General features: G+C 39.2%; 1 protein-coding gene and 1 non-coding gene across 6 annotated transcripts in view; both read left to right on the forward strand.

The window, feature by feature from the left end:
• Positions 1-23,398, forward strand: part of SPIDR (scaffold protein involved in DNA repair) — a 418,420-nt gene that overhangs the window by 340,138 nt on the left and 54,884 nt on the right. For all 5 annotated transcript variants that reach the window (XR_011995736.1, XR_011995737.1, XM_072729264.1 and 2 more), the window contains one exon: positions 17,835-17,975. Coding sequence is in view for 3 of the 5 variants with exons in the window: in XM_072729264.1 (XP_072585365.1) it covers positions 17,835-17,975 (141 nt within the window). In the remaining 2 variants the exon portion in view is untranslated. The remainder of the gene's footprint in view (positions 1-17,834; positions 17,976-23,398) is intronic.
• On the forward strand, positions 3,228-3,331 carry LOC112910712 (U6 spliceosomal RNA). The gene has a single exon (XR_003233299.1). It is a non-coding gene; the product is annotated as a U6 spliceosomal RNA (small nuclear RNA).

Raw genomic sequence — 23,398 nt, forward strand, 5'->3', positions numbered from 1 at the left:
CTCTCTCTCTCTTATTTTCTAGCCTTCTTTCAATTTCTTAAACATGGAAAAGCTCTTTCCCATCACAGAAATTTGTATACGCTATGTTCTCTGTTGTAAGTCCTTTTCTCTCAACCTTTTGCATGATTGGCTTATCCTTCTTTAAGACTCAGCTTAAAGATCACATTTCTTTAAAAACCTTCCCTGACCACGCTGGTTAGAACATCCCACCCCATGTTGTCTCTTAGGTACTCTGCTTATTGCCTTGTAAGCACTCCCAGAGTTTGTAATTGTATATTTATATGCATATGAAGTCTTTCCCTAAGGAGGGACAGAGAGCAGGGGTTCTTTAGCTCATTACCACATACCTAGCACCTTGCAGAGGGCCTAGCCAGTAGCAGTCCTGCTATATTTAGCACATTAATAAAGGAATCATAGGTTTACTAGACACCACCAAAAAGCCAGGGCACTGTTTTAGTGTACAGTGAAAAACCCATAAGTGCCATTGGTATTAAGAATCTTTTGATGTTTGTATCATGGCTCTGTGTACCTCTGTGCCTCACTGCATCTACTGCACTTCTTTTGTCTGACTTGGTATTTTGTACTTGACTCCTTTATTGTGTTCAAGCAAATCAAGATTTCTTTTAGGAAAAAAGAACAAGTCACAAGTCTACAAATTCGGAATGGAAAGTTTCCAAATACTCTCAAAACTCATAATGGCTAAAGAGCTGTGTGTGTGTGTGTGTGTGTGTTTAAGATTTTATGCATTTATTTGGGAGAGAGAGCATGAGCAAGGGGGAGGGGCAAAGGCAGAGGGAGAGGGAGAAGCAGACTCCCCGCTGAGCAGGGAGCCTAACTTGGGGCTCGATCCCAGGATCCTGTGATCATGACCTGAGCCAGAGGCAGACACTTAACTGATTGAGCCTTCCGGGCACCCCACCATTATGTTTTCTTACACAGCACATGCTAAATTTCCAGAGGATCGTTATTTCTTTTTGTTTATTTATTTAAATTTAATTTGCCAACATGTAACACCGAATGCTCATCCCATCAAGTACCCTCCTCAGTGCCCGTCACCCAGTTACCCCATTCCCCCCACCTCCTCCCCTTCCACAACCCTTTGTTTTTTTCCCAGAGTTAGGAGTCTCTCATAGTTTGTCTTTCGGAGGATCATTATTTTAATGGAAGTACATTGAAGATAAAAATGGAAGACCTGCTTCTGGAATAGCAGAGTGAAGACACAGTGGATTCTCTCCCTAATAAACATTTTTAACTGGAAAAAACTTAAAAATACATATAGAAAGCTTCAGGAAATTTTCCTAAAGGCATACAATAAATGGAGAAACATTCCATCAATAGAATCAAGAAAATCTACCAAATTTCGGGATGAACATAGAGTCCGTGGCCATTAAGCCATGACCTACTCCCCCACCAACCCAGTTTGTCTTATGAAGACTATGCTGGGGATCTTACTCCAGGACTGCAGTCAAGATGTCCCCTCTCCCCTCAACTCAGAGTCTAGGATACAGTTTGACTATAGGAAATCCCTTAGCCCATGTTGTATCTCTACGCCAAGTGTGGTCGACCAAGAATACTAGCTCAGTTGTCCTACCCCAATCCACCCATAAGATAGAAGCACCACACCAGAAGGGCAGCCCTAGCCCCGTGCTGCCACCATCACCTCCAGCACCCACCCTAGAGCAGGGTTACAACTCCAAGAGAAGGAGACACAGTCTTCACACGCCAGTTCTATAAGTGGCTCAGAGGTTCTGCCCAGAGAAAGACAAGTTATGAGGAAGAAGGGCTTTAAGGCACTATGTGAGTTGGCTGGCTTTATTTGGAACACAGTACAATCCCATGTCCAAGGGCATTATTGAAAATAATGGGGATCTTGGTGGAGAGCAACTCGGAGTGCCTGTAGCTCTGTGATACTTTATCAACAAGGAAATGGCCAAGCTATCAGAAGTTTAACAGGATGCGTCAGGGGAAAAGACACAGCCAAGAAGAATCCTCGTAGTATCACAATAAAACTTTTGGAGTCAAGAAGGATGTGCTTGGCACCCACTCAAGACAGTCACAGCAACCCCATAGAAGATTTTGGATTCAAACCTCACTGACACTGCAGAACTCAGTACCACCTCCAGTCACACTAGATGAACAGTAAGCTGCTCTGACCCAGGGGCAACTCCTAAGAAGCCAGACTTTAAAATAAATGATGCACATGTGCTTAGCGGTCTGGCAGGCCCAAGGCCATACCCTCATAGGGGTATGATTAAAAAGCGCTAATGCAAACCCTGTCTGATGGAGAGGAATGAGGGCAAACATTTATCTCCTTGAGTTATGATAGCAACCTCCAAGGTATATATACCCAATGGCAAAGAGTAAAAATCTAACTTTTTAGGGAGATTAAGCAGAATCTTTCACTAAAAAGTGGTATATGCTGGGGGCAACCTAAGCCATGTGAAAAGATTAAAAACAAAACAAAACACACACACACACACACACACACACGTTTGGGCAGGCACGCCTGATTACTGAGGCCTACAGGAAAAGTTTGGACTAGTCAGTAAACAACTGAATGAACTACTATGCAGATCACAACAGCATCAAGGCCTGGGGTAGAAGAGGAATCCGTATCTAGAGTTGCCACAATATATTTTCAGAAATACACCTGCGTGGCTCAGTGGTTGAGCATCTGCATTCAGCCCAGGGTGTGATCTCAGAGTTCCAGGATCGAGTCCCACATCAGGCTCCCTTCATGGAGCCTACTTCTCTGCGTATGTCTCTGCCTCTCTCTGTCTCTCTCTCATCTCTCATGAATAAATAAATCAAATCTTAAAAAGAAAATACTCATCAACAAAAAATTACAAGATAGATGAAGAAACAGGAAACTCTGGCCCATACATGGGGGAAAACAGTGCAGGCAAGTGAAGGGGCCCAGATGTTGGACTTAGCAGACAAAAATTTCAGAGCAGCCACAATAAGTGTGTTCTGAGAATTCAAGGAAACCATGTCTCAGGAATTAAAGGGTATGATGACAGTGTCTGATCAAATGGAGAATATCAATGAAAAGATACAAACTTTAAAAGAGAACCAGATGGGGATTCTGGAGTTAGAAATTATAACCAAAATGAAAAATTCACTAGATAGGTTCAACAGTAGGCTTCAGCTGACAGAAGAAAGTTAAAGAACATGAATCCAGAGTAATTGAGCTCCCATAATCTAAAGGGGGGGGGGGGGAGTGATGAGTGCTCAATCTGGCATCACTTATACCAAAACTGGAATGATACAGAAATTAGTATGATCCCTGCACAAGGATAACACTCAAATTTGTGAAGCTGAGAGAGATTATGAGTAGGTGGGAAGGGCAGAGGGAGAAGCAGACTCCCCACTGAGCAGGGAGCCCTATGTGGGACTCGATCCTGGGATCATGACCTGAGCCCAAGGCAGACACCTACCCGACTAAGCCACCCAGGCATCCTTGTGAAGACTTTTAAATAACTCAATCTTTATGAAGAATTAAGACACCAAAATAAATGATTTATTTTTATAGAAGTCTCCCAAATGGCAAGTATTCTAAGAAGGAAAAAAAAGAATGAAGAAAATGAAACAGAACCTCATAGAAATATGGAACATCATTAAGTACACCAACATCCCCAGAAAATCAGGGGAATTGGGAGGAGGGTACAGAAAAAATATCTAAAGAAATAGTGGCTGAAACATTTCAAATTTGACTGGTAAACTTTATTTATCTGAAAGTTCAAGAGCTTCAAGTAGGATAAACCTAAAGAGATCCATATCCAGACATATATAGTCAAAATGTTGGAAAACAAAGAGAAAAGTTTGAAAGCAGTGAGTGGAAAATGACTCATCATATAATAAGAGAACCAGTGAGATAAGAACAGACAGACCTCTCATTAGACACAATGGAAGCCAGAGGCAATAATAGGACAATGTTAAAAATTTCAAAAGAAACAAGTAACTTGGATCACACTTTCTTTTTGGCCTTTAAATCCTGAGGTTAAGTCAGTAGGATTGAACATTAATTGTTTTATTTTAGGCAAGTCATCTCGTTTTTGGTAAAACCAAAGGTTGCAGTTGTTCTTTTTGAAGTAGGAAAGAATATACAATGAGAAAAAGTCTTCAACAAATGGTGTTTGGGAATCTGGACAGCTACATGCAAAAGAATGAAACTGGGCCAGTTTCTTACACTATACACAAAAATTCAAAATGAATGAAAGACCTGTATGTGAGACCTGGAACCATAAAATCCTAGAGGAGAACGCAGGCAATGGTTTCTCTGACATTGGCCATCACATTTTTCTAGATATGCCTCCTGAGGCAAGCAAATTAAAAGCAAAAATAAACTTCGGGATTACATCAAATAAAAAGCCTCTGCATAGCAAAGAAAACATCAGTGAAATGAAAAGGCTCAATGGGAGAAGATATTTCCAAACCATATATCCAATAAAGGGTTAGTATCTAAAATACATAAAAAGCCAATGTATTGGCTCAACACCCAAAATTCAAATAACCCAATTGAAAAATGGGAGAAGCCCTGAACAGACCTTGCTCCACAGAAGACAAACAGATGGCCAATAGACACATGAAAAGATGCTCGTGTGTCTCATGTGATCATCAGGAAAATGCAAATCAAAACCACAGTGAGATATCACCTCACACCTCTCAGAATGGCTAAAAATCAAAAACCAAAGAAACAAATGTTGACGAGAACATAGGGAAAAGGGAACCCTCATGCACTGTTGGTTGGAATGCAAACTGGTACAGCTACTGTGGAAAACAGTGTGGAGTTTTATTAAAAAGTTAAAAATAGGGGCTCCTGGGTGGCTCAGTTGGTTAAGCGTGACCTTTGGCTCAGGTCCTGGTATTAAGCCTCATGTCCATCTGGCTCCCTGCTCAGGTGGGAGCCTGCTTCTCACTCTCCATCTACACGCAGCTCCCCCTGCTTGTGTGCTCTGTCTCCCTCTCTCTCTCTCTCTCAAATAAATAAATTAAATCTTTAAAAAAAAAAAAGAAGTTAAAAATAGAACTACCCTATGTTCCAGTAATTACACTACTGGATATTTACCCAAAAAATACAAAAACATTAATTCAAAGGTATAATAGACCCCTATGTTTTTTGCAGCATTACTTACAATGCTGAAATTATGGAAGCAGCTTGAGTGTCCACCAATAAATGAATGGATAAAGAGATAAGGCAAACACACACAATGGAATATTACTCAGCCTTAAAAAAGAATGGACTCTTGTAATTTGCAATAACATGGATGGAACTAGAGAGTATTATTGCTAAGCAAAATAAGGCAGAGAGAGATAATACCATATTATTTCATTCATATGTGGAATTTAAGAAACAAATGAGCAACGGAAAAAAGAGAGAAACCAAGTAACAGACTCTTAACTACAGAACTGATAGTGACCAGAGGGGAGGTGGGTGGGTGGGTTACATAGGTGGTGGGGAATAAGGAGGGCACTTGGAATGAGCACTGGTGTTGTAAGAAGTGTCGAATCATTAATTGTACATCTGAAACTAATATAACACTGTATGTTAACTATACTGGAATTAAAATTAAAACAATAAAAATAAACATATATACTAAATCTGAATTGATTAATTAATTTAAAAATGTAGACCAAATGGACACATCCCTAGGAAAATATATATTAACCCAATGTCTCAGTTAAAAATTAGAAAGCCCAAATAGCCCAATTATCATTAGAGAAATTGAGTTGATAGTTAAAAGTCTTCCCAGGAAAAGCACTAGATCCAATTCATTTTATTTAAATTATTTCTAACTTTTGAAAAACAGGTTGTCAAATCTTATACAAATTTTTCAAAGAAAAAATCTTTGTCAAGTTATTATATGAAATTACTATAAATAGTCTTGAGTCTTGAGAAATAAAATTAAATCTAATTTGAACAATAAAATTAAAGGCCAATATCACTCATGGACATAGAAAAATCCTAAACAGGGATGCCTGGGTAGCTCAGAGGTTGGGCACCTGTGTTCAGCTCAGGTCATGATCCTGGAGACCCAGGATCGAGTCCCATGTCGGGCTGGCTCCCTGCATGGAGCCTGCTTCTCACTCTGCCTGTGTCTCTGCCTCTCTCTGTGTCTCTCATGAATAAATAAAAAAGAAAGAAAAAGAAGAAAGAAGGAAGGAAGGAAGGAAGGAAGGAAGGAAGGAAGGAAGGAAGGAAGGAGAAAAAGAAAGAAAGAAAGAAAGAAAGAAAGAAAGAAAGAAAGAAGAAAAGAAAAGAAAAGAAAAGAAAAGAAAAGAAAAGAAAAGAAAAGAAAAAAGAAAAGAAAAAAGAAAAGAAAAGAAGAGAAAGATCCTAAACAAAATGTAGCAGATAGGATCTTGGCTGTAGCGCAGGAGTAAAAAATCGTTTTAACTTAACATGCTGTAGTTGTCATTTACATTAGCAGAGGAGATAAAAACAGTCATTTCAGTGAATATGGAAAATGCATTTGATAAGGTCCAATGCCCTTCATGATTAAAAAATTTTTTCAGCAAACTAAGAATATCTAACCTGATGAAGGATATCAACCAAAAAATCTCTATAGCAAGCATCATTCTTCATCGTAAAACACTGAAGACATTTTATTCAAAATCAAGATAAGGATGCAGAGTATCATTGGCTTCTCTTCAGCATTATGCCAAAGACCTGTATCGTTGTGAGAAAAATAATAATAAAAAAAATAAGGATTGGGAAGGCTGAAGCAAAGTTGTCATTATGCATAGATGAAATGATTACATTAAACCCTTCATAAAAAGTATTATAGTTTTAGTAAGATTGATGGATTACAAAAGTTAAATGTAGAAGTCATTTGTATTTCTATTCATCATCAACAGAGCAACAAACAAAAAGTATTTTATTTTTTTAAGATTTCATTTATTTACTTTAGAGAGAGAGAGCAGCAGAGGGAGAGGGAGAAGCAGACTCCCCGCTAAGCAGGGATCCCAGTGTGGGGCTCGATCCCAGAACCCTGAGATCATGACTGAGCCGAAGAAAGACACTCAACTGACTGAGCCACCCAGGTGCCCCCGCAAAACGTATTTAAAATAGCAAACAAATTTGTAAGTGATCTAGGCATAGATCTAACAAAAGATGTTCAAGAACTATATGGAGAAAACTGTATGAGAGAAAACAAAATTGGCCTAAGGATCCTGCAAAGGAAAGATTGATGTGTTGGCGCCAGCCCCGGTGCTCAGCCCTGTAGCGTTGCTGGAACGCCACAGCAGCCCTCGCGGTTAGCTTCCCTCATCCCCGTGTTCAGGTGAGTGAATTCAAGTTCATACAGGTTCTTTTAGGGTCCTGGAGTTACTACCGCGGCATTCCTTTCCTCCCTGGGAAGCCGTTTGTGTTCCTTTGAATATGATGTAATTTATGGAGGACGTCTCTCGTGATTCAGGAAAAACAAGTTGATAAGGGGCCCTTTGCTGCTCAGACCTGTCACACTAGCATTGATTTTAGGAGATGGTATCTGCGGGGCAGGAAGCAGTGCAAGAAGGTGGAATTCTTGGTGCTGCTGCTGAGCTAACTCTGGTTTGGACTGTGTTGAATGACACGGTTCCAGGCCATTGGGAGCACTGAGGACAGTGACTCGACTGAGGCCTGAGTCCGTGAACTCCCGAGCTTTGGCTGTGTGAGCAGGACACGGTGGGAGAAGGTGAGCGGCCAGGCATGAACAAGAGGGAGGAAGAAAGTACTAATATCTCTTCTCCAGGTCAGCAGAGTAAGCAAGAGCACCAGCCCTTGGTTATTTGAGATAAAGGCAAATATACCGGATCACAAAGGACCCATTGTGATCTTCATATCACCTCTTACTCATGTTAACAAACAATAATGCTTACAAAACCGTGCTTGGATGCGTCAGGATAGGCAAGCAGGCATTACGCTTTCAGGAAGCCTGAGGCTTCCTCCGTAGGAGACGGAGCCTGATTCCCCAAAGTTCTGCGTCAGCCTCCCTGACAGGTGATAGGATAATTAGGGGGTGAATAGGCCTTTGAGGAAAAAAACATTAAAATACTTCCCTCCAAGAGATTGTGATATGAAATGGTTTGCAGGCTAAAAGAGACATCATCAATTCAACATAAAAATGTACACTTTCATCCTAGCTTTTCACATGGCAGACTGATTTAAATAGAACAATATTATGAAAGAGTAATCTTTCAGGGATCCCTGGGTGGCGCAGCGGTTTAGCGCCTGCCTTTGGCTCAGGGCGCGATCCTGGAGACCCGGGATCGAATCCCACGTCGGGCTCCCGGTGCATGGAGCCTGCTTCTCTCCCTCTGCCTGTGTCTCTGCCTCTCTCTCTCTGTGTGTGTGACTATCATAAATTTAAAAAAAAAAAAAAGAGTAATCTTTCATTCTTTCCCACTTGGGTTTCAGATTAAGGTCAGACAGTATCAAACAGTTAATGAAATTATTTTCAAGTGATTTAATTTAAGAGTATTTCCTTTTCATTATATTTCATTAGCAGCCTTCAAAATGATAATTTAACATAAATTCCTTACACTCTGACCTTAATATTTCAGTATGATTCTTGTCAAACATTAAAAAGATCTTTTGGGGGGACCTGGGTGGCTTCATCAGTTAAGTGTCTGACTCTTGATTTTGGCCCGGGTCATGATCCCGTGGTTGTGAGACGGAGCCCTTTGTTGGACTCGGTGCTAGACATGGAGCCTGCTTAAGATTCGCTCTCCCCTTTTTCCTCTGCCCTTCCCCTCTGAATGAATGAATGAATGAATGAATGAATCTTTATTTTGAAAGTTACAGAGAAGATAAAGTTCTTCTAGATAAGTAGCCTCATTATGGACTAATTACAATTTATGCATATCTTAAATAGTTTGACTTAGCAGTAGTTGTCGCTCTGTAAAGATTAGATTTAAATATTCTGGATTTTAGGGTCATCATACAGTTTGCCATGAGTTTATTCCGTGTTACCTTCTTAGTGCTGGCCTCACAGACTAGAATGCTAGTTGCTGTGGGATGTTCTCTCCAGTTCCATTCTGCAAAATTAATCCCAGAAGAGCCAGTAGTCTTCTACATTCGTATAACTTGTTACTGTAACATGATATTATGGCACAAAAATACCAAGTTGAGTGCCTCACATTTAAAACCTGATTCTGCTCCCTCCTTACTGTCTTGGGTAGGTTTTCTAAACATTCTGAGCCTCACTTTCTTCATCTATCAATGTCTAGTTTCCTCAGTTGAAGGGTTAAATAGATAATATGAGAATGCTGTAATTAGCCATAATATATTATATTAACTTTAGGTGTTAATGTTACTCAGCGTTTTATTTGATTCTCAATTATATTTTTATTTGACCCCTTCCCTCCTTATATATCCTACAAAGTATAAGCCCAGTAAGCTTCAAATGAATGAATTAGTGAGTGAATAAATGAATGAATATTTCTGTGAACACTGTGTGCTATTAGCTATTATGTGAGTTTACTGTGTGTGTGTTCACAACAGAGCCTCATTCATTCTCTCAAAAATGGAAGGTGTATTTATTGAGAGCCTGTTCTATCTCAGAGAACACAGGAGCAGTTTCAATCTTCATGTTTTCAGGGTGGAATTAGTAGTTTGCATGTGGGTCCTTAAAATGGAGACGATTTCATTGAAAGGGTAAGATTTTAAGTTTTGTTTCATGAAATATCAGTAATGTATTTGATTCTCTTTTTTTAAATATCCGAGTATGGGGGCCTGGGGGCCTCAGTGGGTTAAGTGTCTACCTTCCACTCAGGTCATGATCCCAGGGTTCTGGGATGGAGCCCTGCTTTGAATTCCCTCCTCAGTGGGGAGTCTCCTTCTCCCTCTCCCTCTCTGACTCCGGCTCTCCCTGCTTGTGTCTGTCAGATAAGTAAATAAAATATTCAAAAATAAATAAATAAATACCCAAATACATTCCTAATTTCATACTCTGAGAGTTCTCTCTAAAAGTAAGTGGTTTTCAGTATTTGTTGAAGACACATGAGAAAACGTGCTTCAATTATATCATAGTTTCCCTTTGAAGGTTTGTGTATAATGACAAGGGAAAATGCCTCTTTGTAAAGCATAATATTTTTCTAATGGATTTTTAAGCATTTGATTCTTTCCCATTGTTTACCAGTTAAAATTTTTCTATCTTTTTTCCATAAGTATCCTATGTTTATCCCATAGAATCTTCTTCAGGTTGTCTTCTATACCTTTTTTCCTTTATTATTTTTTGAAGATTTGTTAATTTATTTTAGAGGGACAGAGAGCAGGAGAGGAGCAGAGGGAGAAGGGGAGGGAGAGAATGTCAAGCAGATTCTGCACAGAGTGGACCCAGACATGAGGCTCAATCCCAGGACCCTGAGACCACAGCCTGAGCTGAAATCAAGAGTCAGATGCCCAACTGACTGAGCCACTCAGGTGCCCCATCCTTTTTTTCTTAAAACAACTTTGTGAAGATATAATGTACATAATTTACATACATACAATGAAATGCACCCATTTAAGCAGTGAGTTTTGACAAATATATTTGCCATGTTATACCCATCACAGTGAAGACATAAATTATTTCCATAACCCCAAAAAGTTGCCTGTGCCTCTGCTGTCAGTCTCTCTGGCCTGAGTCCCAGGCAACTACACATCTGCGTACTATTACTGTGGATTTACTTTGCCTTTTCTATAATTTGATATAAACTACTTTTCATGTTCATGGTTTTTTTTTTCCACTCAGCACAATATTTTCAAGATTCATCCCTGTGTCCGTAGTTTGTTCCTTTTCATGGCTGAGTAGTATTCCACTGTAGAGATACATCACAATTTATCCATTCAGCTACTTCTGAACCTTTGTCTTTCGTCCAGTTTGGGGCTACTAATTAACAAAGCTACTATAGACCTATGTCTATAAATTTTTGTGTGGGCATATGATTTTATTTCTTTTGGGAAAATCCTGGAGTAGAATGACTGTATATGTCTAACTTTATTAGAAACTGCCAGAGTTTTTTCTATAGTGGCTATAACATGCGTTCCCACCTAAAATCTAGTAGTTTCAGTTCTTCCATAGCCTCCACAAAACTTGATACCATCAGCCTCTTTTATTTCACCCTTCCCAGGGTATGTGTAGTGTATCTCCTTGCGGTTTTAACGTGGCATTTCCCTTATGACTAATGGTGTTGTGCACCCTTTTATGTGTTTATTAGCTACATATGTATCTTCTTTGATGAAATGTTTATTTGCATCTTTTGTCCATTTTGATTTACATAGAAATGAGATTCACATAATATAAAGCTTACAGTATTATACAATCACCACTTCCTTCTAGTTCCAGAATATTTTAGTCCAAAAGGAAATACCATACACAGGAACCAGTTACTCCCCAATTCTGCCTCAGTTTACCCCCTAGCAACTATCTGTGTTCTGCCTCTATGGATTTAACTATTCTAGATGATTAATAGAAATGGAATTTATGATGTTTTGTATCTTTAGTCCATTTCTAAAAGGATTATTTGTCTTCTTTTTATCCTTATAGGATATATAAATAATATTTTTATTGTCAATAAGTTTTATAATTCTTTAATCTAGATACAAGTCCTTTGTCAGATGTATATTTAGCAAATATGTTCTCCTAATTTGTGATTATCCTATTCATTTTCTTTTTTTTTTTAAGATTTTATTTATTTATTCATGAGAGACACACAGAGAGAGGCAGACACAGGCAGAGGGAGAAGCAGACTCCCTGCAGGGAGCGCAATGCAGGACTCGATCCCAGGACTCCAGGATCACGCTCTGACCCAAAGGCAGATGCTCAACCACCAAGCCACCCAGGTGTCCCAGCCTTTTCATTCTCTTAATGGCATCTTTTGAAGAGCAGTTTTAATTTTGATAATGTCAAAATAACTTTTTGCCTACCCCAAGATTGCAACAATTTCTCTCCTGTGTTTTCTTCTCAAATTTTAGTTTTCTAAATGGGTCTATGATCCATTTTGAGTTAATTTTTGTGTATAATATGAGGTAACAGTTGAGTTTTATTTATTAATTTTTTTTTTATATCCAGTTTTCCTACTACCTTTGATAGCAGATAAAAAGGACTAAAATAAGAAAAACGGGAGTGCCAGGGTAGCTCAGTTGGTTAAGTGACCAACTCTTGATTTCAGCTCAGGTCATGATCTCATGGTTATGAGCTTGAGCCCCACCTCAGACTCCACACCCAGCTTAAGAGTCTCTCTTTCCCTCTCCCTCTGTCTCTCTCTTTCTGGAAGGAAGGAAGGAAGGAAGGAAGGAAGGAAGGAAGGAAGGAAGGAGATAAGCAGAGAGGAGGGGAAAGGAAAAGAAAAATGATTAGTTGCAAGTCTCTTCAGGAAGTGATGATGATGTCCTATTCACTTACTCTGCACTGTCGAGTGGTCATCCCTCCCTATCCCTGGTATATAGTGATGCGCCACGGTAAACAGAGTCTTTCTGAGGAATTTCCTCATCAAGAGGAGATGTAAAGATATTAACATCTGAGGTTCCCCAGCCATAAAATGGCCCAGCCTGTTCACCCATGTGTTGTTCATGGTTGATGAGTTCTTCCAACTACCCATTGGGAGAGTCCAGGAAGATTGTTAGAGCCCTGTTCTTAAATAAGAACAAACAGCAGAAGCCTGAAGAAAGCTTCTTAAATGAAGTTACAGATACAGCAACCATAAAGAGGAGGAAAGAAAACATCTTTTAGAGCTTAAAAGAGAAAGAACTCTTAGAAGTTAAACATATAAAAAGTAGAAATTAAAAAAAAATAAAAGGTAGAAATTATGAAGAACCTAACTAGAAGCATCGGAAGACAAAGTTGAAGCAACTGCCAGAAAGAAGTGGAAAATAAGAGAGAAAAGTTAATAAAATTAAAGAACTAGTCCAGGATGTCCAATAACCAGAATGAAAAAAGAGAAAAAGTGAAGGGGAGGAAGTATCAATGAAATGACAGAGGAGAAGTGACTCCACTGTGAAAAGACCCATCAAGGAAGGATATTTCTCACCCAGTGCGTAGAAACAAATCTGTACGAAGGATTTTATCACCATGCAGTGTCCATGCCCTTGGAACTAGAACAGAGCTCAGCTCCTGCAGAGGAAGGAGGAAGACAAAAGCAGTTTTGGACTTGGAATGGAAAAATTATTTACAATCTAGAAATCTATACTTAGCCAAACTGCCTAAAAAGTTTGAGGATAGACTATTGATAATTTCATGAATAATTTCAAAGATTTTAGCTCCTAACTTCGCCTTTTCAGGAAGCTAAAAGATATGAGCTACTAAATTGAAGTCAATTAAGAAAGGAAGATATAGGATATGGGAAATAGCAGATCTAACATACTAAAGCAGCAAAGTAAATCCGTCTGATTTTCTGACAAGAGATCCTAGGATGGCTATGGTGCTCACGAGTTCAGATGAGAATGAGGCAGAGGCCCCAAGAGAGAGTCTCTTCGGGGCATAGTACATGTGAGGTTCAGCACCCTGAAGGAACATTTTGGTAATTGGCAGAGGTGTAGAATTTATATTAAGTACATAGAAAACTAATTTAATGATCTATACAGAAAAGGAAAAGTGATCATGTTTTATTATATTTAAGACTACAGATTCCCTAAAGCATCCTTTTAATCTACATATTTTGGCATGTGATATTTTTATCAACTAGTTCAAAACACCGTTTTTTCTCCATGATGATTTCATATTTGACCTATGAGTTGAAAAGGATGTTGTAAAATTTCCAAATGGAGGATTTTTTAAAAGTACATATTTTTTTTTTGCTTGGTTTCTCATTTAATTATATTGTAGGCAGATAATGTGTCTCATACAATACTGATTCTTTGAAATTAATTCAGACCTGCCTTATGGCCCACTGTCTAGTCACATTTTATAAATGTCCTATGTGTGCTTGAGAATTCACTTCTAATTGCGGCAGTTTTTCTAATTGCCTATCCAACAAGTTAAAGTTGTTAGGTAGGGATCCCTGGGTGGCGCAGCGGTTTAGCGCCTGCCTTTGGCCCAGGGTGCGATCCTGGAGACCCAGGATCGAATCCCACGTCGGGCTCCCAGTGCATGGAGCCTGCTTCTCCCTCTTCCTATGTCTCTGCCTCTCTCTCTCTCTCTCTCTCTCTCTCTCTCTCTCTCTCTGTGTGTGTGACTATCATAAATAAATAAAAATTAAAATAAAATAAAATAAAATAAAGTTGTTAGGTATATGCAAGTTTTTTCAGATCTTTACTAATTTTTTTCCTCAGATTGATTTTAACAGTTGGAATGGATGGGTTGAAATCTCCCACAATGATGTTGGATTTGCTTGCTTCTCCCTATAGTTTTGTCAGTTTATACTCTATATGTTTCAAGGCAGAGAACATAAAGATTTAGAATTATGTCTTCCTGGTAAATTGAGCTTTTTAGAAAATCAATATTGGTCAGCTCTCTATCTTAAACAATGCTTTCCCTCCTAGAATCTATTTAGTTTAGTCTTAAAATCACCTCTTTAGCTTTCTTTTCGTTAATATTTACCTAAAACATTTTCCCCCTCCCTTTCAACACTTCTCTGTTTTAGAAGGTTTCCTGTCAACATAATTTTTGTTTCTTTTTTCCTTCAAACTGAACATGACAAACTTTGCCTTTTAATTGACAGGTTTAAATCATTTTTATTCCATTTCAAATGTACATACATTTGTGTCTACCATTGTACTTACTACCTTACATTTTTCTTTCTTTTTTTTTTTTTTTTTTTTTTTGATGCTTTTTCTTTGCATGTTTTTGGAGGGTTTTTTTGTTTGTTTTTGCCTATGGTTTTCATTCCATTTTTTTTCCATATAGTAATTTGGAAGTTATATACCCTATTTATGTTCTTTTTTTTAAAAAAGATTTTATTTATTTATCATGAGAGACACAGAAAGAGTCAGAGACATAGGCAGTCAGAGACATAGGCTCCCTACGGAGAACCTGATGCTGGACTCGATCCCAGGACCCCAGGATCATGCTCTGGGCCAAAGGCAGACACTCAACCACTGAGCCACCCAGGCATCCCTAGCCAGATAACTTTCAAACCATCCTGAACACCTATGAATTCAACCTGAGATATAAAGAAAGAACAGCTGTAACTCTAAAATAGAAGAGTGACCAATTCTTGCAAGAGAAGCACAGAAAGCCTTCAGAAGCCTTCAGGGAACAAAGACCTCACAGGGCAAATTGCATACAGTGAGCCCGGCCACCTGGCAGGGGCAAGGCATCCCCGCTCAGGCACAGACACCTGAGAATCAGCGCAGCAGAACCTCCCCCAGAAGACCAGCTGGAAGAACAGGGGAAGAGCAAGTTTACTGAGCAAGCAGCACTGGAAAGCTCCAGGACAGAGGGAAAATAGTATATAGAACTAGAGGGTTTTTTTCTTATGATTCATTTACCTTTCAGATTAAAATTTTCCAATGCTCTTTCTTTTTTATCATAACAATAATATTTTATCAACTCTTCATTTTTTAAGTTTTTTCTTTTTTGACTTTCATATTTTACAATTACATGTTATAGATCTATTCTTCATTTTTGTCTTCCTTTCACTGTATTCAATTTAATTTTTGTCCATATATGTAAATTTTGCTTTTTAAAAAAAATAATTTTGGAATTTATTACCTTTTAACACACAGACCAAAATACACTCAGAACCAACTAGATCACCATTTGGGTCCACTCTGTGAGGTTATATTCTCTCTCTCCCACCATCTCCCTCCCCTGCTTTTTTTTAAATTTATTTTTATTTTTCTTTTATTCTCTGGTCCCTGACTTCTTCAGATTTGTATAGTGTGTATTTTGCTAGGGTTGTGGTTGATGTTTTTGACTCTGTTTATTCATACAACTATTTTGCACTGGACAAAATGATTAGAAGAAAGAGTTCACCACAAAAGAACCAGAGATAATACTCTCTGCCACAGATCTATTGGATATGGATTTAAGCAAAATGTCAGAGGTAGAATTCAGGATTACAATTATTAAGTTATTCATTGGACTCCTATTAGACAAACGTTAGGCTTTCTCATTCTATTCTCTGTACTTCTCTTTTCACTCATATTTTTTTTATCTCAGCTGTCAACATGCATTCCAGGTAATTTACTCAAATTTATAACCCAGTTCACATATACACATTCTTCAGGTACATGTAACCATTTGTTTATACCTATTCAATAACTTCTTTATTTTAGTAAGTGTAGTGTTTCCTTTTTGAAAGATCTGTTTCATTCTTTAAATCTACCAAGTCATATTGTATAGCTTTTTGTCTTGTATTTATATCTTTGTGATTTTACCTTTTTATTTTTTTATTTTACTTTTTTAAAATAGTCATACCATATTTCTTATCTTTTAATTCTAATGTCAGGTCCTCAGGAGGTCTGTTGTTTTTTTTTTCTTTACTCTTCCCACATAGTGGATTGTTTCCTTGTACTAGTGATGTTTTTTAAGATTTCATTTATTCATTTGAGAGAGAGACAAAGAGAGAGAGCACAGGAACAGGAGAGAGGTGCAGAGGGAGAAAGACAAGCAGACTTCTTGCTGAGCATGGAGCCTGATGCAGGGCTTGATCCCAGCACCTTGGGACTTTGGACCTGAGCTGAAGGCAGACACTTAACCTACTGAGCCACTCAGGCATTCCGGTACTAGTGATCTTTATTCAAACACATGTTTGTTTGATTTTACTCCATGACAACTAATGATCAAACTAAAGGTGATTTCCTTTATATATAAGATTTACCTTTGCAAACTCTTGTGAATCAGGGGGGTCCTGTGAACCTGGGAGAATTAATCAGGTCTAGCTTCTAAGCAGTAAAGTTCGTTGCTTCAGATTTAGCATTCCTTTGTTCATCATTTGTTTGTCATCTGTTCTTTCCCAACATGTACTTTCCTATACACCCTCATCTTTAAAATAATTTTGTTCGTCACAGTCTGTTTGGTGGTGTTATTTACTGTCTGTTTTTTTCCAGCTTCAGTAAATATTTTCTGAGAATATGCCACTTTTCAGTAAATATTTTTTGAGAATAAGTACGGCTTCATTTACCTGAATTATGAAATTCAGAGGATTGGAAATTCAGTCATAAACAGGTTTTTGTAAGTGCAACTCTTTGAACTTAAAAGTTGGGAGGAATCCCATATGTCACTGGACATCCATCATGTCTGTGTTGCTGTCAGCAGGGATGCTGGTTTTTGTCCTGCTGGGGTATGCATGTCTGTAAACATGTACCTTCTCAGAGAAAGCCCCTTATTATTGTTCTCTTAATAATGTTAGACCGGAGCTTTTCTCCTTGTTGAGCATCCATAGGAAATAGAAATGTTTCCTGTTATAACAGTATAAAAATGGGGAGAGGGAATACTCTCTTTTTGGGCAGTGGTAATATGTTTTATTTGAAAGGATGATCCTTGTGTGCTTTTAAACCACATTTGACTTAGGGTTTAGTTTTATGCCAAAGAAGAATTCTGTTTCCTTCTGTATTTTGTGGGTAGTGATCCAAACACCTGTAAGTACAAATCTAAAAGTACATATTTGAATTCAACTTTCTATACCTTGATTTACCTATTCAGGAAGATGATTACAATGGATTTCTAGTGAAGGAGAAGTAGATCCTATCTCTCTAGTGAATTAAAAACTGTCTCTTAAGGGTGCCTGGGTGGCTCAGCCATTGAGCATCTGCCTCTGGCTCAGGGCCTGATCCCAGTTAGGGGTTCGAGTCCCTGCAGGGAGCCTGCTTCTCCCTCTGCCTGTGTTTCTGCCTCTTTCTGTGTGTCTTGAATGAATGAATGAATGAATGAATGAATGATCTTTAAAAAAAAAACTGTCTCCTAAAAAATGTGAATACTTTTTTTTAGAGTGTGCCTTCTCGTGCAAGATGCCTATGGAATGTTCAGTGAAGTCTACTCTGAGGGCTCCATCTTAAAGGACCAACAGTTGGAAGGGAAGTCCTGCAGCCTGATGGGAATGAAGGTTCTACAGAAGGCCACCAGAGGAAGGTAAGGACACTCTGTAATAGCATGTAGTTGGCTGCAATGTCTGGTTCTTTTATTCCTGTTTTATGTCTTTTTTTTTTTTAAGATGTATTTATTTATTTGAGAGAGAGAAGAGCAAGCAAGTGGGGAGAGGGCAGAGAGAGAGAGAATCTCCAACAGACTCCACACTGAGCTCAGAGCCTGTGGTGGGGTTCAGTTTCATGAACCTGAGATCATGACCTGAGCTGAAATTAAGAGTCAGATGCTTAACCAGCTGAGCCACTCAGATGCCATTTGTCTCTTATTTATAAAGACAATAAACTAAGATCCTAGATTTTGCCTGTAAAAGTAGGCCAGAGCTGAGTCAAGCCCAGAAAGTACTTCTAGGGGAAAAAACTGTAATTGGCAACAAAAACAATTATGCAGATTTTTTAATCCTAATTTTATTAAAAATTAAGAAGGTAAAAACTGTTATGTATGTGTGTTTTAATTCTAAAGGTTTGGGACGCCTGGGTGGCTCAGCGGTTGAGCATCTGCCCTGGGCTCGGGGTGTGGTCCTGGAGTCCCAGGATTGAGTCCCTCATCAAGCTCCCTGCATGGAGCCTGCTTCTCCCTCTGCCTCTCTCTTCTCTGTGTCTCTCATGAATAAATAAATAAAATCTTTCAAAATAATAATGATAATTCTAAAGGTTTTTTTCTGTATGTTTTCCTAGTTAAAAAACAAGATAGCTTTGCATGAATCAGTTTATGTAAATAAAAATATAACTTAGTGTAAAGGCATTTTATAAGCTTTAAACAAAACTCTTAAGTTGTCACATCTTTTTGCTTTCCATTGTAAGAAAGTTTTGTTCTCTGTCAAGGTTCATGGTACCACACCATAAATGTGGCTTTGGATAGGCAAAGTAGAATGGTACATAAATCTGGTCCAAACTATGGCTATTATATCTGCAGTAATCATCTTAAATCTATAAATTAGGGAAAAGAAGAAACATTTTTAATGGAACTATCCAGTCACATAGAGAATTAGTGTAAACAGTGAATTTGGGATTTTCTCTCTTATGGTTAATCTCTCCTTCTTTGAATAGTGTGTTATTTTAACTCTTTTGCTGTTAATTTTTAATTTAATTATAGTAACATCTGATCTTATACCAGTATCTGAGAAATGGGGAAAAAAAAAACCATTGTGAGTATATGATGTTCTGATTCTGAAGCAGTTATTGATAGCATCCTCCAGTGATTTGCATAATGACCATTGTGGCCATGGTCATTCTAACTTGTGGACATTTATTGACTCTTCTCCTGACTGACCTTTGTAGGCAGTCAATGTCCCCAGAGGCCACAAGTCTATGTCTCATCTGCCTTTCGTATGGTACTGTGCGAGTGATGGCTCTGCCCAAGGGCTTGTTCTCCTGAGAGACATAGAAAGATCCCCTATAAGCCCTGGATAGAGAGATATGAGAACATTTTAATTGATCATGCAGATTTGTTGTATGAAAATGCTTCCTTTTGCTTATAAAAGAGTGACTGTGTTATAATGTAATTGCCTTATGGATTGGAGGTGGGGAGAGGTTTGTCCTGATATTTAGAAAGCATATCTACTATGTGAAAAGCTTAATTGGATCACATGAAACTTATCTGTATTTAAGGCTGAACCTCATTTAATCCTAAGTTTTAGAATCACAAGCATCTGAAAAGACTGTATAGTTGCAGTACATGGTGTCGCAGCCCTGACATACTGACCTAACAGGGTGAATTCTCTCAGGGCCTTGTGGGAGGTAATCTTCCTGGGCGGGAACTCTACACATAAGCCTCCCACCTGAGCACACCAGGATGCACATGGGCTCCCATCATGGGAGATCCTCCATGTGGAGCAGCAGAGTTGCTCCGGCTGCCAGCTGCCCTGATGGGCTGGAGGCCAGACAGAGGCTGCTCTGGGAGGCTTACTTCTTGCTGCAACCTATAGCACGTAACTTCCTGTGGCAGTTGTCCTGGTAAATGACAGAGCCACTGCAGTCCTGGCCTCTTTGGCTCTGTAAAGTCCATGTTCTGTTACCATTATGCTTTATAGTCAATATGTGTTCTTAATATTTAATCTGCCTTTTTGTTGGTTACAAGGGGAGCCCTACTACTATCTGCAACATTCCCATAGGAAATTTTTCCCCCACAGGAAATGCACCGAGTATTGCAAATAATTCATTTATAAACAAACTTTGGAACCCATACCATTGTTAAGTTTGTGACTAAATATTTGATTTTTAATTTCTTCACGTATATAATTAATTTTATTTTGGCACACAGCTATCCAAGTAAATGTTTAGATTGTCTTTTTGTTCTTTTGGAAGCTATATTTCTTCAAAACAAATTATTAAATCGTTTAGGAATGCTGGATGTTATAATTGCCTATTAGTGATATCATCCATTGTCAGTCATCCATCCATGGTCCAGTAAACACAAATTGTCTCTTTTACTTTTTCCCAAATTATTGTGTTTCATGGCAACTCCTGTAAACTCTAACAAAATATACTTCTCATAAACCATTAACAAAATATATTTACTTCCCAAAATCAAGCTAAAATGATTAATTATAATTATATAATTCCAATATCTAATACAGAAAATAACTTTTTTGCCAATTGGAAAATAGTTGTGTGTTTGGGCTAAGTCATGAAGTCTCTTAGATTTTGGCTACCAGACTTCATCTGATCCTCTCTTCTAGTGATGGAAAATCACTCCTCTCTACAAAGGCTAGGAGGTGGACCGATGACCTCAGAGCTGTCCAATCAGACAGATGTGCTGTTGGACCAGTGTGCAAGGAATGCTGCTCTGTCCCCCTGCCTCATTTGGGAAGGCTTGCAGAAAAACAACAATCATATCTTTTGTATTTCTCTGACATATTTATGGAATTGTATGTCCAAACTGACTGCTTAGAGTGAAAAGAGTCAGAAAAATAGTCTGGATTTAAAGGAAAAAAACCTACCATTTTCAAAAAACACTGTTGGGATCCCTGGGTGGCGCAGCGGTTTGGCGCCTGCCTTTGGCCCAGGGCGCGATCCTGGAGACCCGGGATCGAATCCCACATCGGGCTCCGGGTGCATGGAGCCTGCTTCTTCCTCCACCTGTGTCTCTGCCTCTCTCTCTCTCTCTCTCTGTGACTATCATAAATAAATAAAAAAAATTAAAAAAAAAATTTAAAAAAAAAAAACACTGTTGAGGCCTGTTCACTAAGCAGAATGTGGAGCTCGGCCTGGGCTTTCCTCCTCTTGAGAGCAGTCCTTGCTATTTGTCTAGCGCCTCTGTCCTCCCAGGGCACCTCCCCTGACCTTTGTCTTCCCATGTGGCCTATACCAGCAGTTCAGTGGTCAAATGAGCAGAAAAGTCACATGACTTTGAGGTCATAATTCTATATGAACTTTATCTTTTTATTGTTGATTATTATATGTTTTTATTTTTATATGATACGCCCATACTGAGGCGGAAAAGAATTTGTAAAAAAAAAAAAAAATGTGTTAACCCCATAGGTATGGAAAATATAGCTAGCCAATACTTTGTAGGGGAGGAGAAATTCTTTCAGTTCAGAATACCTACTGGGTATTCGTGTCCCAACTTGTTAAAACCCACTAAGCTCTGTGTCTAAAATGACTAATTTACAGGTTCTACTTGATTGAGATCTGTTGACTGGCCCTTTAAGAGAAGACTTTATTAAAGAGTAGTCAGTGCTCACTATATACAGAAGGCGCTACCTGAATACCCAGAAGGACAAGGAAGCCGTTGACATGATCCTTGACCTTGAGTTGCATCCCTTTGAACAGAAAACTAGACAGGCACAAGTATTGGAGCAGCTAATGTTTTAAGTGACTAGATCCTAACTGGCTGATCTCAGATTTCATAAAAGAAGTTAGTGAGCACACATGCTTTAAACATCCTGGCCTGGCAGAAAGAAAAGTTCTCTTCAAATTGGTAAGATGTTATGTGTGAAGACGTACATGTCGGATCAGGAGAGATGTATGCAAAAGGGGAAATGAAAAGGTGTTTTGAAAAGATAATTCACTCATTTATTCTATAACCATTTAGTGCCTCTTTATGCTGTGCCCCTGGCTAGTGGCTGTGACACTGAGCTCTGAGCTAGATTTTTGGGATTTATCCTAAACCAGAATATACTGAGGTATAAAGTCAACTTAGATAAAGCTGTAGGTCCTATTTTTTAGGGATCTTCATCAATCCAAGAGAAAATTGGGCCCCCTGTGAGATTTTGAGAGCAGAAAAGTAGAGGTAATAAAAATGAAAATGGAGTTAAGGTTATCCTGCTATTGTACCTATAATGGATTTAAGATAGAGGGAGAGATTGGGGGCGGGCTGCAGATTCGGAAACTTCTTTAGGAATTGAGGGAAGAAGAACAAAAAAACAGTTAGGAACTAATCTTAATTTCTGATACCTATAGGCAGCTCCACCAGGAGTGTAAAAATAGACCATTCCCTCTAAGAGCTCACCGGCCAGCAGGAGAGCCGGGGTGACCTAGGCAGACACTGACTGGCAAGTGCCTAATACAAAGAGCTGTGGGCCGATATGATAGCAGCCACCTTTGAGGGAGGCTCAGAGGGCAGGTCAAGATTTAGGAACCCTGAAGAGAACAGGAAAGGCCTGGGGCTAAGGACTAGAATGAGGAGGGGAGGGAGGACCGTCTCCGTTATCTCCTTTGGGAGCCAGACTGAAGATAAGGAGAACTGCTGTCTGGTCAGCTTTCATGATAGAGTGAGGAGTGGGCACTTTGTGTGTGGGGTGGTGCATTTCAGATCAATAATTATTGTTTTAAGTATCAATTTTTGTTTTCAAGGTAACATATTAAGTACTGATAAATTTTTTTTTAATTTTTATTTATTATTTATGATAGTCACACACAGAGAGAGAGAGAGAGAGAGGCAGAGACACAGGCAGAGGGAGAAGCAGGCTCCATGCACTGGGAGCCTGACGTGGGATTCAATCCCGGGTCTCCAGGATCATGCCCTGAGCCAAAGGCAGGCGCCAAACCGCTGCGCCACCCAGGGATCCCAAGTACTGATAAATTTTATATCAAAGCCAAGTTTAGTTAATATGCTTAAATACCAACCCCATAGTCAGGATCCAAGAGTCCTTTACAAGGCCGCATGCGAGTCCCCGGCTAGCTGTACTTGTGGCTGGTCGTCCCACCGCTCAGGCTCCTGCCGGGCCCTGGGCCTAGAATGCTCTGTTTTTCTCCTGGCTGTATTTAAGGCCTGCCTTTCCCTCACAGACTGGCCTTACGATGCTCCTGCACGAAGATCCCTGGCACTGGTAGCCAGCACTGCTTCCTTTATGTCCTGCAGGAGTTACTGCTTGCTCACCTCCCCTTCTCCACCTGGGCACCCAAAGGTCACAGTGCTACTCACTTCAGTGTCTATGCCCAGGACTCTGGGGTTCCTGCTGACCTGTG

This window comes from Vulpes vulpes, chromosome 12, assembly GCF_048418805.1.
Source record: "Vulpes vulpes isolate BD-2025 chromosome 12, VulVul3, whole genome shotgun sequence".
NCBI lineage: Eukaryota > Metazoa > Chordata > Mammalia > Carnivora > Canidae > Vulpes > Vulpes vulpes.